The 17,607-nt window shown below is 40.1% G+C and overlaps 1 protein-coding gene across 2 annotated transcripts; it reads left to right on the plus strand.

The window, feature by feature from the left end:
* Positions 1 to 1,570: 1,570 nt before the first annotated feature.
* Positions 1,571 to 6,516, plus strand: LOC133839279 (torso-like protein). 2 transcript variants are annotated; one of them, XM_062270705.1, is made up of 3 exons: positions 1,571 to 1,754; positions 4,695 to 5,000; positions 5,374 to 6,516. In XM_062270705.1, exons 2-3 carry the CDS (start codon positions 4,755 to 4,757, stop codon positions 6,223 to 6,225), a joined length of 1,098 nt encoding a protein of 365 aa, XP_062126689.1. In that variant the 5' UTR covers positions 1,571 to 1,754; positions 4,695 to 4,754; the 3' UTR covers positions 6,226 to 6,516. The 2 variants fall into 2 exon arrangements, with proteins under 2 accessions (XP_062126689.1, XP_062126688.1); XM_062270704.1 differs by having other exon boundaries at positions 1,571 to 1,748.
* The last annotated feature ends 11,091 nt before the right edge of the window (positions 6,517 to 17,607 follow it).

The raw sequence follows: 17,607 nt of genomic DNA on the forward strand, positions 1-17,607 counted from the left end.
AAGAGTGTCGGCGTCGTCATAGCAGCTTAAAAGTTTGACCTAAATTTGTTTTGAATATTTTTCAAGGTAATGCAAATTTGATACTTTCGTTTTTATCATTTTTCTTTTTGTAGTTTTTTTTTATTGTTACTTTGGTTGGAGTGTGTTGACCGGCAGCGGGACTGAAGTTTCAGCAGTTGCTTCATTATTCTATTTAAGTATTTCGCAAAAAAGATTTTCTGTTGAACTGCAATCATTTCAATTTGTTATGTTATTAGTTGTTGGTCCCACGTCGCTTCGACCACAACCCAAAGACCAAATCCCAGAACGTTCCCGGGTCCCATGCATTTTAGTATGCCAATGTGGAAGCGGCAGACGTGCCGGGAAATATTAATAAGCGGAAAAGCTGTGGGGGAGCTGGGCACATACATAAACACTCCATGCATACATATACATAAATACATTCATCATAAACACACATCGCTCGCATAAGAGTAGCACACGCACACCTCATAGACAGCGGAGACATTTAGACATTTGTGTCATGTGCTATTACCGTTGTTGCGCCCCACTGTGTGTGGTGGGCATGACAGGGGCAGACGACCAGAACATCTGCCTGCCAGCCAGTCAGCCAGTCATTGAACTGCAGCTGCAGCACAGTGGGCAACCGAGCAATTATGTCACTGAAATCGATTTCAGCCACCGAAACTTGATTTATATATTTTAATTGCAATTTGCGGTCATAGCCCACTAATAACATTTGATGGACAGCATTAAAAGCGAACGCAATTCAAAGCACAGCACAGCAAGTTGACAAATTATTTTCCGCGTGGAATTTGATCCGCTATCATTTTAATCCATGAAGTTTTCCGCAGACATAAATAGGCTTGAAAAAATCGGGTTTGCTGTGTCTTTATTGGGGAAGTTATTTATTTTTATGAATGTTATCACTGCTAATAATAAAAAAAAATACTTTAATATAAATTTAATATAAATAATATGAATGTACAATGAAAATATGAGCTTTAAAATTATCGTATTTTATATTACCCAAGTTAACAATATTTGTTTATTTCTGTTTTATTGCAACTTTATTGTATTTTATTATATTCCTAAATTTTAATTCCTGTATAAGCTCTAGAATATTTTTTATAGATATATACATATATTATATGTGAGAAGATATTTTTTTGTTTATGCACTTTTATAAAGCTACGAAACTTTAAAACTTTATTTTACTTTATTATATTTATAAATTTTAATTCCTGTAAAAGCTCCAGAATATTTTTATATTTATATTGTTTATGCACTTTTATAAAGCTAAGATTCTTTTAGCAATTAAATTTTATATGTTTATATTTAGCATCAATAAATTTTAAAATGTATATTATTATTTGAAACGCTCAAAATAATCTTCATAACGTACATTTCAATTTCGAAAGAATATTCACATTGAATTTAAATGCAATTCTAGACCACTGTGCGCTGTTGCGCCGCTGCTCGGCTTATTCTCTCAAGCGATCGAGTTTTGGTAGCTGGTAGCTGGTAGCGTGTAGCTGCTAGCTGCTAGCTGTCTCAATACACACACCGGCTGCCAGTTTCAGTTTTGTTTCGAGTCTGCGCGGTGGAAGTTGTGCGCCGTGTACTTGCCCAGTTCGATTTTGGAGTGTGCTCGTGCTATTATAAGTGCTTAGAGAAGTCGACGACGTCAGATTCCGGCTTTTTAATTGCAATTGGAAGGCACGTGTGTGTGTGCGTGTGTTGTGTATGTGTAAGTGTATGTATTGGTGTAAATATGTACATACAACGTTTACCTGAAGCGCTTCTGTGTGTGTGGTTGGGCAGCCGGAATTTCTGAGTGTTGTTGCTAAAACTTAAAACTTGTAAACAGTGCGCGCAATTTCAACGTCAACTATCACTAAAACAACAAAATACAACTCAAAGTTACAAAATTCTGAAGAAATCGCTTATCAATAAGACAATTGGAGGCGCCTTCAGGCCGTGCATAGATTATGCTGCTGTTCCGTATCGCCTTCAGAATAATGTTCGCAGTCTCGACTGACCTTTAACATTGTCCATCATCGGGCAATATAGAATTGTTTCTGTGTGTCCGTGTGTGTGTGTTTTTTGTGTTTTTTATGATGCTAAACGCGCTTTGTGCATTGGCCCCTGGTGTCAGTTAGCTGTGCGATAAGGCAAACCAGTGGCAAACGAGTCGTCGTCTGGCCGACCAATCGCCGACGATTGCCTCGTTGTGCTATAATTAAAACTAACTTTAAATCTAAATCTAAGTTTGACTCCAAGTTAGAGTGTATCTCTCTCACTCGCTCTCTTAGTGCGTGTCAAAGCTTATCTCGATGTTGCCTCTGCTGTTTTGTGAATTCTAGTGTGCAGTCTAACAACATCAACATCAACAACAACAACAACGGCAACAGTGTTTTAAGCTCAAGTTGTATTTAACACCGTTCAAGGAAACAACTGGCAGCAAAGCACAGAAAACGAAAAACGACATCAACACATATGGTCATAAAAATATAAACTGCAGACCTTATGCGTGCCCTTCGTGCGATCGCGTCGTCCCCAGACTCATACCCCAAACCCCAGACCCCAGGTCGGCCACAAAAGAGCGCATAAACAGCGCATAAAGAATCTCCAATTGAGCTGATGACTCCGTCGTAGTAGTCTCCATCGTCATCGCCTCTTCGTCGCCTCATCTCCGCCAGCGTCGTCGAATCGTTGTCGATCTGCTTGGCTGACTGACAAAGTAGTCGGACGCAATCGTCAACATAGCGCGCGCATTGAATTTTTGATTCATTTGCACGGCATCAACAACTCGCTGGTTGTGTCCGTTCATCATTTTGGCTTTCAATTTGGGTCTTGGTTTGGGTTTCTGTATCGGTGACGGTGTCGGTCTCAGTTTCGGTTTCGGTTTCGGCTTCGGGTTTTTGGTCTTTTTCGCACAAGGTTATGCGTATGCTGCCATTGTAAATGCCTATAACCGATACCCACACACTATATCATTATATCATAAATACATTAGTATGTATACAAATGTACGCCTGAGTTCACATTGTGGTGTCTTAAGTTGTCTTAAGCTCTTAAGTTGACAATTGCCAAAGACTGTCAGCAGAAATCAATGGAGCAGCGGAAACAAAAGAGCTTTGGCATTAGGGGTAGTCACTGCTCGTTAGATCGAAGTAGAATATTAAATCTGTTCATTCCAAATTATAAACAAATCATGCTGACGTTCTAAACTCCAATTGTATCGCACTTAATGACAAGCATTACAAGGTGATTAAATCTGATTAAACTCGATAGCGCTCTGCACGTATTTCCGAGGGTATTTTGAATTTTGCATTGCGTTCGCAACGTGTCAGAAATAAAACGGATCTTGCATAAGTGAAACCCAAAAATATAAAAAGCTGCAAAAATTATGTTAACAAATTCATCTTTAGTTTTTATTGCGAATTATTTCAGTTTGAGTTTAAAACGATTGATTCAAGTATTCAGTCAGTCATTCAAAGCGCGCCTTCGCCTCTCTCAGCTTCTTTCACAATCTGCATGCTCATTCTGTTATGTTTTTCTTTGAGTTAGGGCATTATCATTATCATGCTGCACGGCACAACTCGGCACGACCAGCATCAGTGACTTTTGTTGTCACCTACATTTTATGGTTCGCTTGAGATGCTCACATTTTGACCGTCATCATATTTATTGTTTGGCAAATGTTACGCTTCAGTGTCCAACAAACCACATTACGATGGTAGAGACAGGTGCAGAGGCAGCGACAGCGACAGCGACAGGTGTGACTCATGAACATGGCTAACACCCAACAGCGAGTGTTTTTTTTTTCGGCTAACCTTTATGTTTTGACCGGTTCAACACGTCTGCCGCTGTTGTTGTTGTTGCTGTTGTTGTTGTTGTTGCTGCTGTCGTTGATAACGATGGTTAATTCTAAGCACTCTTTTACTGAGTTTTGCGCAACAAGTTGCAATGTGGTTAGCAGTTGTCGTTTTGCTTTTGTTGTGCCAGTTTGTTGCTGCTGCTGCTGTCGTTGTGGCTGCTTTGTTGTTTGCTACTTTGCTGTTTGCTGCTGTGGCTTCCTCGTCCCAGTCAAGAGATCGGCAAACAGCAAACTGGTTTTAAGTGGCGCGCACAAACTGTTATAAAATTTTGCGAGGCATACAAAAAAAAAGAAAAGAAAAATTAAAAATATATTTTAAGGAAATAATTTGCATGTCGGACAATCCAAAGACAACGTTTTGTCGCTGATCTAATTGAAACGTATTTAGCTATATATATTTCATGGCTAATTGCAGACAAAGTCGGTGATACAGCCAGCCATTTAGCTCATCTCGTTGTAAGCATCACCTTGCCTCGGTTCAAGTTCAACGCCGCTGCTGGTTCACGGTCAATTAGAGCTGAAACCTCGTCTCTACCCGTAGATTGCAGATCACCAGTCACAGCGCATAAATTATCGCTAGCTCATGTGTGCATATGTGTATATGTATGTGTATGCGTATGTTATATGAGCACTGCTCGCAAAAAACGAATAATAAATAATAAAACAAGTATAGTTAGTATTATATACTAAGTAGTCGCAGTTGTCGTTCTTCTCGTTGTTGTCGTTGTTGATGGTTTTTTGCTCGTTGTAAGGTTGCTAAAGACATTTGTCTACAATACCCTACCCGCTTCCTCACGCTCTGCCATTACAGCCCCCCCTTCTCCCACGGTACTCTGCACATTGCATGTGACGACCAAACAACAGCTGAGCGATGAGCCCCAGCCCCTGCCCGTGCCCGCGACCGCGCCTCTTCTGGCTCTGGCTGTGGCTGTTGACACTGGCAACGATTGTATTAGCGGTCAGTGGCAGTCGCGAGTCTCAGCTGCGTATTGGCAAAGCGATCAATATATTTTTGCGTTACGGCTATCTGGGCATCTCGATGCGTGTGATACCCTACAACGATAGTGCCGAAAGCGAACGATGGATATTCAAGGAGCCAACGAAAAACATCTACAAGGTAAGTTCTATAGCATTGTCATTTAATGTTCAAAAAAATGTATTTGAAATCACAATCATTTTGTAGATTTCGTTGAACCGTTAAATATATTGTATAATTATAAATTCAACGAATTTCTGTTGACCGTTAGCTCATCACATGGTTCACAGAATTTAAACTAGTTTGGTCATAAAGCTCTGTTCAAGGCTTCATCAATAATAAAATGTATATCTTGGATTTAAATGTGATTTCAAAGAGATTAGTCATAATTCGACTCTCAAATGAATGCCACAACTAATCGCCGCATCTTTTGACATTTCCGCATAAGCTTGATTTATTTTTGTTCAAAGAGTTTTTTCTCTTGTTTTTGTTTTTTTTTTTTGTTCTTTTGCAGAACATGAGTGCATTGGCGCAGAGCCATGAAGATGATACGCCAGGCATTTTCCATGGCGACTTTCACATGGAATTCTGTGAGAATCGTCGCCAACTGTTCCAGGCATATTTCCGTGACTTTACCATTGAGCATCTGGACAAGCCATGGGAAGCATTTACCGGTGGCTGGTTTCCTCACAATGCGGCCAAGAAGCTGGGCATCAACACCTCCTTCATCGAGGGCGATTACTCCTACGTGTTGGTGCGAGTTGTGCGCTTCAGGGAAACAGGAAAACTGAATTCCGAGATCCCGATCAATCAGCCATTGGAGCCGGATGTTCGAGCGCGTTTCCAACAGTTTCAGGTTGGCAATCTAACGTCGGCTGTGCGGTTCATGGAATCCATTGGCACACACTATGTGAACTCGTATACGACGGGAAACTCGCTGTATCAGGTATTTGTGTACAGTCGCAAGAACTACAAAATGCTGAAGGATCGGGTGAAGAGCAAAGGCTTGAATGCACTATCCAAAATCGATCTGTACAACTATTTTGCGCCGTGGTTTGCCGAACATCTGGGCCAGATACGGTCGGCGAGTGCTAATGCAACAGTGGAACGCTGGGCACGTCGCAAACTGCAATTTGAGTACTTCGTGGTCAAGTATGTGACCCTTCTCAAGCTGCATGGCAACAGCACGCTGCTGAGATCTTTGGACAGCCTGCTGGACAACGATGCCATCCTGCAGCTGGACTTGAAGGCACTTAATGTTGTCTTCAGGGAAGATCCACAGAAGGAGAGCTGGTTCCACGAAGTGCTTGACAACAATATGAAACTGTGGGAGCTCAACATGCCACTCAATCATCCGAGTCGATAGGCAACGCTGGTGGAATAACACACATACATAGGAGGGTACCATATAGTTCCTAAATGCAAGTTATGCAAGAAGGCGCCACCGTCTTGGTGGATGGAGCTGCTACCATATCATGTAACCATATGTAGCATATGTACTTGTAGCTTAAGTCTGTAGCGCGTAATTACTGTTCTGCCTGTGATAGTTTTTAGATAGTTTAATTAAACGAATGAACGTACTTTGAATATTAATGTAGTGTGAATATTTGTAATTCTTACCGACTCGTATTCATGCATTAAACATTTTTTTAACTGATGCGCACATGTTTTTATTCTCTGCTTGACCTTTTTGAAAATCAGTTTCGTCATTCAAATGCTCTCAAACTGTCTCAGCGAAGCTATCAACCACGGTTGCCATTCCAAAAAAAATGTTTGTACCAAAATTTGGAAAAAATGTACCAATTTCATCAAAAATGTACCACACGAAATAACTGTTTACGTAGTGGGCCTTACATTGGCGCATACATATTTTCTCAATTATCCAGTCAATTGTCATCGCAAATCGACTGTATGCGATATTTACCAGTGTTAGTCATGGTTCAATTTCTAACTGATACAAAATTTGTGTCTGGTGGAACAGAGCCATTTGTTAAAATAATATATGTGAACATACAATTTTATGAAAAATTTAAATACTAAAACAGGCATATTAAAAATGTACCAAAATGTAAAAAAGTTATCCAATAAACCAAGGCATAAAAAATGTACCAGTCTTGGTACATTTGTACCGAAAGTGGCAACCGTGCACATAGGATCGCAGGGACGAACTCTATCGACCAAGATCAACAAAATGTGGGGTCATCTAAGATCTCAACATTTGTAATTTTCGTCAGTCAGTCTGCTATGTCCGCTATGTCCGCTATGTCCGCCATGTCCGCCATGTCCGCTATGTCCGCTATGTCCGCAATGTCCGCCATGTCCGCCATGTCTGCAATGTCCGCTATGTCCGCCATGTCCGCTACATGTCCGCAATGTCCGCCATGTCCGCTATGTCCGCTATGTCCGCCATGTCCGCTATGTCCGCCATGTCCGCCATGTCTGCAATGTCCGCTATGTCCGCCATGTCTGCAATGTACTATGTCGCTATGTCCGCCATGTCCGCCATGTCCGCCATGTCCGCCATGTCCGCCATGTCCGCCATGTCTGCAATGTCCGCTATGTCCGCCATGTCTGCAATGTACGCTATGTCCGCTATGTCCGCCATGTCCGCCATGTCCGCCATGTCCGCAATGTCCGCAATGTCCGCCATGTCCGCCATGTCTGCAATGTCCGCTATGTCCGCCATGTCCGCTATGTCCGCCATGTCCGCAATGTCCGCCATGTCCGCCATGACCGCCATGTCCGCCATGTCCGCCATGTCCGCCATGTCCGCTATGTCCGCCATGTCCGCTATGTTCGCAATGTCCGCTCTGTCCGCTGTGTCCGCTATGTCCGCTATGTCCGCTATGTCTGCTATGGCCGCATATTAAAAATGTACCAAAACGTGAAACAGTGATCCAATGTACCAACGCATAAAAAATGAACCCGTTTTGGTACATTTGTACCAAAAGTGGCAACCGTGCTATCAACAATTGATGCGTGGAGAGTTGTGAAGAAACGGTTTGGAGATTAGCGAAGAATTGCACCACACAGTTTGATGTGTATTGCGAATAACGTAGCTCACAGTTTAGGGTATATTGTTTCGTTCTATAGTTGTGCGACCTCTATTTTTCCATTATTTGGTTTGTGTTCTTGCTAGCACTGTTTTGCTGTGCAACCACTATTTTACCACTATTAAAAAATTTCTGATCCTAAAAGTATGCAAGAATATTTTTGGAATTTGATACTGGTTTTAGGAATTAATTTTTAAATATTTTTGTTACACTCTTTTTTTTTATCGCTACATTTTAATCTATGTTGACAGAGAATTTAAATAGATTGGGTAATATATTAATCACAGACTCCATAAATACTATATAACGATATTATTTCCTGTCGCCTTTTATGTCTTCTTCCTTTTCTTTGCTTAAGTCCGGGTGTGCTTGGAAACACCAAAAATTATGTATTTTTAAATTTTGCACTTTCGCTCTCCTTATCTTTTTTAAATATAAATTAGCTGTAGCTTAATAAATTTAGATAGAACTTTTTAAATTTGAATTTTGTTGGATGAGCACAACTTGTTTCTTCATGAAATTATGTGTTGACTCTATTAGTCGAAGTCCTAGCAATAAAAATTTTATAAGCAATGGATTAATCCATTTGATTTCCTTATAAAGGCTATTTGATAACGGAACATTGTTTATGTTAACTAAACGTATATAAATCATTATGACAAAGTACTATAATATATGTAACATTTCGTTATTTATGACATATTACCATAATTCCATAATTAAAAAATAGGTCAATCAAGAAATATAACATTTTGTATTTGTAAGAGAAAGTAGGTTTCTTTGAATTTATGATGAATTTAATGATGTATCTATTTAAATTTAATATTCATAGTTATAATTGGGATAACTTCTGAATATTTATAAATAACATTAGGTTATATACATAAAATCCAAATAAAAATAATTTCAAATTATTAAATTTCGTCGAGCTAAATCTTACCATAATTGGTTCAATATGGTTTGCAGTTGATCTCTATAATGCGATTTATTCGGATATGTGCGAAATGTAGTTTCAGTTCATTGCAGTCTGGGTGAGCTTTACTGTCTTTTGTTTTGTATTAGATACATTGGTAAGACTATTGGCATGGATATACTTTCGCTTGGTTGTCACCCTTAAAGGAATGATTTGTATATGACCGAGTTGTCTTATGAAACTTAAGATAGCCAAGGGTTATCAAGGGCTGCAGTGCAGTTAGCATCGGGAGGAATGCCGAAGTCGGATAGATAGCGGCAGGCAAAGGCAATCAGCCAGCTGGCTACGCATATGAATCCGATGATGGGGATTGGAAAGGCAAGGCAATTGGAGGAAGAGGAGGGGCAGGCAGGCAGGCAGCCACCGCTGCGACGTCGACTATGCTGTTGATAAACTCATCCATCTCCAATCCACTTACGAGCGCAAATATTTACACAATTTACTCGAAAACGGAGGTATGAGCATATAATATTTCCAAAAACGATGGCAAACACACACACACTTATACATATACACACACGCACAGACAGATATAGATGTGTGTGTGTGTGTGAGTATATGGACGAATGTTTGGTAGTTAGGCACAGCACAACAGCAACAAACCTCATCATTAGACAGACATATTTTGGGCATTGCAAATCAATGATGATGATTTGGGTGAGACGCATAGTTCTGCACATGAATGAAATCGCAAGCATCGTTACTTCTCCATATCCAAATGCTCTAAATATCCACATGCGTGTGAATCTCTTTCTATGTGTGTATGTGTGTATGTTAAGTTCAAAAACTGAGCGAGCAGCAAGCAAATCAACTATGTACATAATACATATAAAATATGAGGGAATGGGAATGGCAAAAAGCCTTGGGTATGGGTTATTTCGCATGCACCCCGTATGTGTGTGTGTGTGTGAGCGTGTGTGTACAATATCTATGTACATACTTATACAGATCGGAAGCAGCTTAAATATATAATGGCTGCCTGCCAGCATTTTGTGATTTTGTGTCTGCGTTTCAATCAAACTGGTCAGCCAAATGTCCAAGCGGCAACAGCTACTCAACAAAATTGGAAATGCCATTGGCTTGAGAGGGGGGCAGTGGGGACAGATGGGATTGGAGATGTGCTATGGGCTGATTGGTGGTCAATGCCAAACATCAATAATAATTCCATAAATGTAATTTGGGAGAGGCAGGCCACACAGTCATTTTGATTGAGCTCTTAATTGCACTGCAATGCTGAGCCTTAAGTCCTTATCCTCATCCATCCATTCTGATGAGCTCTTTCATTAGTTGAAGTGCAAACCTAATTAAGGCTCGAATGGCTATTGGTAAAGCCATTCAATTAATATGTCTGACGATTTCACTAGACTTTTTAAGTTAAGAGCAGAGATTGGCTTGCTCAACTAATATATTATATATTTTAAATGGAAAATAAATTATATTAAATATATTAAATGATTTAAAAATTAAATCTTTAACCTTATCATATATTATATAAATTATAATATGGAAATATAAATGCTTGTAATATTTATTCAAAAATTCAAACAACATTTGAGGCTGCATTTTTTTTAAAGAGTCTCTTTTGAAGACAAGCGCTTCCGGTATCAAGTAAATGCATTGTTTGTTTAACTATTAGGATTGAAATGTTTTCTCAAAGAGTCAAGCCAAAACAAAAATATTGCCTCGACTTAGGCTCGAGAAAATTGGGAAAATCCTGCGCACAATCCGAAAAACACGTTGAAAAGTCAAAAGTCCGGCTTACGGTTAAGCGCAATTAGCGTTAATTGCCCTGGACAACAGCAATGCCAACAACAACCACAACAACAACGTCGATGGCAGCATGGAATCGAAGAACAACAACAAGAACGACTATTGCAAAAACAAAAGCGAAAGCAAAAATAACACTGGATTCCCACAGTCAACGCATGAGTTGCAAGGACCTGCTGCCATCGCCATCGCAATTGCCATCGCCGCCGTTGCCGTTGCCTTTGTTGCTGGTTGCCGATACATTGCTGTTGTTGCACACACGCAACATTGCGGCCACTTGAAGTTTAATTTAATTTTTTTCTTGCGGCTGCCGCAGCGTCGCTTGCTTCAAGTGCCAGCGCCCAGGGATTGGCTGTTGATTGGCGGGTCATTTGGTGGGTGGTTTAGCTGGGGTTAGCAGGTTGGGCTGCCATAGTTTCCAGCGACATTATCATCATCATCATCATCATCATGATCATTGGCATTGGCATCTACTTCGACAACGACGTCATAATCATTGGGAAACGCAACGCCAACGCAATCGACGTTCGTCAAGCTCGTGTCGCAACTTGCGATGATTGATGGTGCGTAATTTGGAAAATTAGAAGCACATAGAAGGACGAGCAGTTTAACCAGGACACCCAGGAAGGATATGCCAGAGTAGCAATAGCAGCAGCAAAGGGGTGGTTCTGCTCCTTTTTATTTTATTTTACTTTTCCGTTTTTTTTTTTTTTTTGGGCCCGTTTGAAAGCGAAACGCTGAAGCACCGCCCTTGCTAATGTTGTTGGCACAACAAGGTGTGTCCTGGTCGGCTCGATTGTCCTGGCCGCGTGTCCTGACGCGTGCAGCCAGACCAACACAGTTGCGCGTGGTTATTAGAAAACAATTTAATTAAATATTCACTTGAAACACAACAGAAGCCGAAGCCGAATGGCAGCAACCAAACTCTAACGTCACTTTCCCATCATAAAGGACTCTCACAATGTGTTCATCAATATTAAACGATGTCCATTTAGAGCCAACGATTCCTACACGGATTCGTTTCGTTGTCTCCACTCGGCCGTGATGTAATGTGAGAAAGTTTTTTCTGTGGGAGGGCCAAAGTTTCGTCGGGGGAGATGAAAATTAAGAGTTTGGTAAGCACCAAAGGGTCCAATATCGAGGGAACGCCTTTGATCTAGTTTAAAGTCTGTGTGTCTGAGTATATTAAAAATTCTGCAGCGCACTTTGCGTAGTTCATTAATTAAATTGAAGAAATTTATTCTTGAAGTGAAACTTTCTTTAATGCCAGAATGAGATTTAAATCAAATAAAATATATTAATTGTTCTGCTTTAGTCTCATTACTCATAAGTAGTTAAACAGAAATAAAACAACTAAGAAAGTTACCGTCCCCTCGACTGTGAAATGCCCGATACCCATTTCGAAAAGACTATATTTGGTGTATTAATATTGCACCACATTTAAAATATACCATAGAGTACAAGATATACTAGATTGTCAACGAAAGTAAGTAGGAGTCCTTGCCCAATATTATTCTTATTTTATAATTTTTTCAAATAATAATATAATGATGATAATATAATATTCTTCTACTCTATTGGGTAACGGGTATAAATATATTACGAGAGGTTAAATTTGGGAATATTTACAAACATGAAACTTTAATATACAGTCTAATTAATAAACTACTGACAATAAAACAAAGTGCTAAATTGACTTTATAAGAAACGTTCAAGAAATACAGAATTTTAAAGGCAATAAGTCAGCACTTTTAATGTCAGCTTCATATAAATTGTAATTTATGAAATAGTTTTATCTAAGTATTTTCTAGTATTTGGCACACTAATTTGCAAACAAACTTTCCTAATTTTTGCTTAATTCACACGGATTTTAAGCTGGCAAAAGTTGTGACAAGGTGCCAGGTTTACGTGGGTAAGACAAAACTCATTATTGCCCAATACACACCTGGGCTGTGTGGCAAACTAAACAGCTTTGCATGCCACACTGCATTCATAGAATGCCTGGCACCCGCACAGTCGGAAAAGCATACCGAGCAGGCTGAGAAGTCATTGCAGGACAATAGTAAAGTCGTTGCCTGTCTAATTGCATCATCGACGCTGGGATGGCAGAGCAAACGGCCACGCGCCCAACGCGTCTCACCTGCAATTAAACTGTCACATTAGAAACACGCAGAAGGCAGAAGCGGGTTCGAGTATTTGAGTATTTGCTGAATATGCAAAGCGATGACACTGCCCAAAAAGCGATTCAAACTACATCCGACACGACACAGCACAGGGGAGAAGCACATGCCAGCCAAAAGGGGAGGAACAAAGGCACGACACGTGGCGGCACGAAGTGCGGCAAATGCGTGAGCTGCCGAAAGTTCAGGCAAGCCGACAGCCAGACAGAAAGACGGAGCAGAGAGCATGAGGTAGTCCGGGGCAGCCCTTCGAACAGCCAAAAGTTTTGCTTTGGGATTAGCCAGAGCTCAGAGCGTGTCATGGATGCGAATGTTGTTGGTGGCTTTTATGCTAGGCTATTGCCACTGCGTTTGCGATTGCCATTGTGTTTGTTTACAGTTACATTTGCGCCCGGCAAGCCAACTAATGAAAGCAAATCTCCGCATTAATTTCAAACGAATTTGTTTTGATGCTGTGATAAGCCGGCAACAACCCACAACCGGCAACATCGACAGCGCTCGAAACTTGCTGGGGCGCAAAAAAGCGAAATCACAATACAGAACAACAAAAAAAAGTAAAGCGAAAGAGGAAAATAAAGAGCGTTTGCCATTTGGGCGGCTGCCTCAGACGCTGAACACTACTGAGCCGCTGAGCTGGCCCGTTTTGATTTCTGTCAATAGCCCTGCGGGTCGGCACTTGAGCGTCCGTCGTCGTCCTCGTCATCATCATCATTGCCGTGAACTGAAACTGAATTTTGCAATTCGCTTGCGGCGCCACACACACACATACTTAGACGCACACACACACGCACACGTACACACTTGTGAACACGTTTTGCATCACAATTGGAGAACGACACGCCCCCGAACTGCTGATGCTCCCCCCTTCCCACTTATTTAGGCTGCCTCGCCGCCGGCTTGCTACAGTTATTAATCGTAAACTACACTACTTATAAGGTTTATAGTTATGACACTAATGAATAAATCAATGTTAATGTTTATGTAAAGTTACTGCATACTTTTTGGAGCAAACGCCAAAAATATACTTGATGAATTTTAGAAGATTTTCATTAAGATATTAGCTAAAAGAAACCCTTAGTTGTAAATGCCCTTTATAAATTAAACATTTCTTCTTTCAACGAAAATAATGTAAGAATGTAAGAAACGTAATATTGGAATTTTTTTTATATTTTTTTTTTCTTATATGTGTTTTATGAAGAATCCGAACAACAGAACCATAACATTACAAATTTTTCTGGCGAAAATGTTGCGTGCGATAATATTTATAGTGTTAAAAACATAAGCTGCAACAATTTTAAAAATAACTAAAGTAAATTTTATTCCAATAATTCTTTTAGAACTAAGTTTGATTTTAGAATAAATATTTTATTTTTTATCTTAAAACATAGCTCAAATTAAATATTTGATCATGAGCTGCAGTATTCATCTTTATTCAAAGTAAAAAAAAAATGTTTTAGGATATGTTTTTTTTTTACTTTATGGAAAAAGTTTCGCATGCGACATTTTCGCCAGAGAATTACATCTATTATAAACCTAACCCCAATCTTAGTCGACAAATCATTTTCAAAATTTATTTTTAAAAGGAGTGTGCTGACATATTATTATTATTATAAAATATACTTAAAAAAACAATTAAGAATATGAATTATATAATGATTCAATCTTCAACCCTGTAGCTTGGTGTACTTTTGTGAAGTGTGCCCGTAAGCCAAATGTGTAATTAAAGTAGTTGTGGCTCAAATGTGGATGATGTCGATGTTGATGATGATGATGACGATGAGCTGCACTTGTCGTACGTAAGGACCTGGCAAACAATATCCTGCCACTTGATCACTTGTAACGGCCGCGTGCGCTGCACGTGATTCTCAATGATAGGGATCTCAGATAGACACGCAATTGTGTTGGGTTAAACTGTGAGAACGTCCTTTGGTGTCCATCGTGGTCTATAGCTAAATTATTGATTGTCAACAATTAAACGAATATATTATAGATACAATACTCATAATACAGGTGAGTAGATGTATATATATCTATGCCATATTACTCGAGTTCGGAGCATTGTTGTCGTCGTCTCAATGTCAAGATTAATCGCCAGCTGTGACGAGGTTAGCAGACTGATCGACTCGCTGACAGAAAGACAGACCGAGAGACCGAGAGACAGACAGAGAGACGCAGCCAGGTAAGAGTCAGAGAAGTCAGCAGCTTCTATATAACAATGAAATATTGTGCGAGTATTGTAAAATATAAAAAATATTCAAGTTCGGCAGCTTGTCAAGTGGCACTTGTCGTCAGTTGAACGTCACGGCGTTCGGCCACTTTGTCAATTCAAGTGAAATTTTTATTAATTTCGTCTTCAGACTGCACCACACATACACACTCACATACACAAGCACTCATGCATACATACATACGTATGATACACACATATATAGAATATGTTCTCATCGCGTCAGTTTGAAAATTAGTTTGTTGTTTAATGCTAACAAATTGCATGCAATTCATCAGCAGCTCCCTAAAAATCAACAGCCGACAGTCAAGAGAACAACAGCAACATCAACATCAACTTCATCGTCATCGTCGTCGTCGACGTCGTCGACGTCGTCGGCGGTGCCTTTGTTTGACCTGTATCCTTAATTCTTAGCCGTTGCTTTGTTGCCAATTGACAGTTGTAAATGTTTGTTGTAAATTGTGCTTTAAAGGTGCTAATAGAGTGCCACCGCGGTGCGCGTTTCCAACTTTTTTCTCTTTTTTTCAGTTCTTTCTTTTTTTTTTTTGATTGAGTTGCCCAATGTCCAGCAAGAGAAATCAATGAACTTCACTCCACTCCATCGAGATATGCGATACACACATTTTTATGATGCTTTTGGCCGCCCGTTCAGACCAACATGCGTCTCTTTGATTTCATACCGCGTCCCAGCAAAAGCAAAGCGAGTGATTCACAAGAACTTCACACCATAACATATTCATATACTACCATATAGTAACTTGTCGGCGGTTTTGGATGGATGTCTGGAGAGACTGCAGTAGCTGAGCAGTGCAAACTATTTATGGACTATTGCCTGGGAAACTTTGTTTGTCTAGCAAATTAATGCGGCTACCAATAATAAAAGAGAAGCCCACAAATTTACCATGTGAAAACCTTGCCAATGGGGCAAATTTAACTTTGTTATCACCTTACACACAAATCTTGGCCTATCTCAAACGAGTTAGATCTTAGAACTATCTACGAGCAGTCCAACTCAAAACGAGTTCAATAACATTAACCATTTGATTGATGTCAATGTTCCACATAGATTATTTATTAATAAACCATTTGATTTATTAATAGAATAAACTAAAATTTAATAAAAAAAAAATGTTTCCATATATACAAATTTTGTAATATATATTTTTCGTATTATTTTATATTTTAGCATATATGTATTTGTATTATTACTGTATTTTATTTCGTTATATACATTTATATATATATTAGTATTTTTCCGATATATTAATTTAGTAAGTGTTTAGAATAATACCGCAATGTCCCGACTTTAAAAGTGTGTATCGGGTAACTCACAGTCGAACACAGTTTCTTTTCAAAGAGCTTTCAGTATTCACTGCCAGCTTTAAGATTTTCCGCCTAGGGTTCTAGTCGCATTTTATTGATTGAATTTCACTTTCATTTTTCGTTGGATTTCTGTTTGATCAATGTCATTGACTTTTTAACTTTGACTTTGGTGCACCCAAGTGTAACAATTACAAATAGACACCAACAACAACATCGAAATAGACAACAAACACACCTCCAAATAAGCAGCAACTGTCATGTTTCATATTGCACCAAATTATTGTAAGAGCCAACTTGAATTTGTATGTGTATTATTTTGGCCATTATTAAATTAACGCAGTGTGTGTGCTGCGTCATCGTCGGATTCCCAGTCCCAGTCCCAGTCGCATTCCCAATCCCAAGTCCAGTCGACAGGAAAGGAGCCGCTTACCGCTTGCCGTTATGCGTCGAAGGATGTTGCGAGGCGACGACAACGACGTCGACGACGGCTACGACAGCGACTAACAAGGGTGCCGCATGTCCAGTTGAAATGCCAATGACTTGCCATTCTCAATGACACTTGGCGCGTCAGCGTTCGCGTCCACGTTCTCGTCCGCGTCAGGCTCACGTCACGTTATGCGTATGGCCAACCAGGAGAGCTCCGAATGTTGCCAGGTTGCAGTCCCGAAACCAGAACCAGAACCAGATGGATACCACGTGTGTCGACAGCCTCCTCCCAAAAAAAATAATACAAAAATTTCCTTATCAAAGCTGAGGACCACACACGATGCAGAAGTGCTGCACCTTGCGGCGCTGCTTTTAACAACTCCATGGCTGCTAACACATTCTTATCAGGCGTCTTAGACTTCTCTTCTCTTCTCCATGATGACTTTTACAAAATGATGAAGATAAAGCTGATGCTGATGCTGATGCAGACAGCAGACTGAATTGGAGATGGAACTTTGGATGCTGAAACTGAAGCTGAAGCTGTAGCTGAAGGTGTAGAGCTGTAGAGCAGCTCACTGAGGCTGTGTTGCTCGTTGGCTGTGCACGCATCGTCATGTAAGCGCCACTTATGTCACTTGTGCCGTTGATGTAGAGATGGAGATGGAGCTGGAGATGGAGATGGAGCCTCCATTGGAGCACACGAGCACACTCATCCTCATCGCATGCAGCTCCAGTTTCTAAGCTGCTGTTGCTGCTGCTGCTGTTGCCTCAGTTGCTCAGTTGTTTCTCATTGTTGTTG

The sequence above is a fragment of the Drosophila sulfurigaster genome, chromosome 2R, assembly GCF_023558435.1.
Source record: "Drosophila sulfurigaster albostrigata strain 15112-1811.04 chromosome 2R, ASM2355843v2, whole genome shotgun sequence".
NCBI lineage: Eukaryota > Metazoa > Arthropoda > Insecta > Diptera > Drosophilidae > Drosophila > Drosophila sulfurigaster.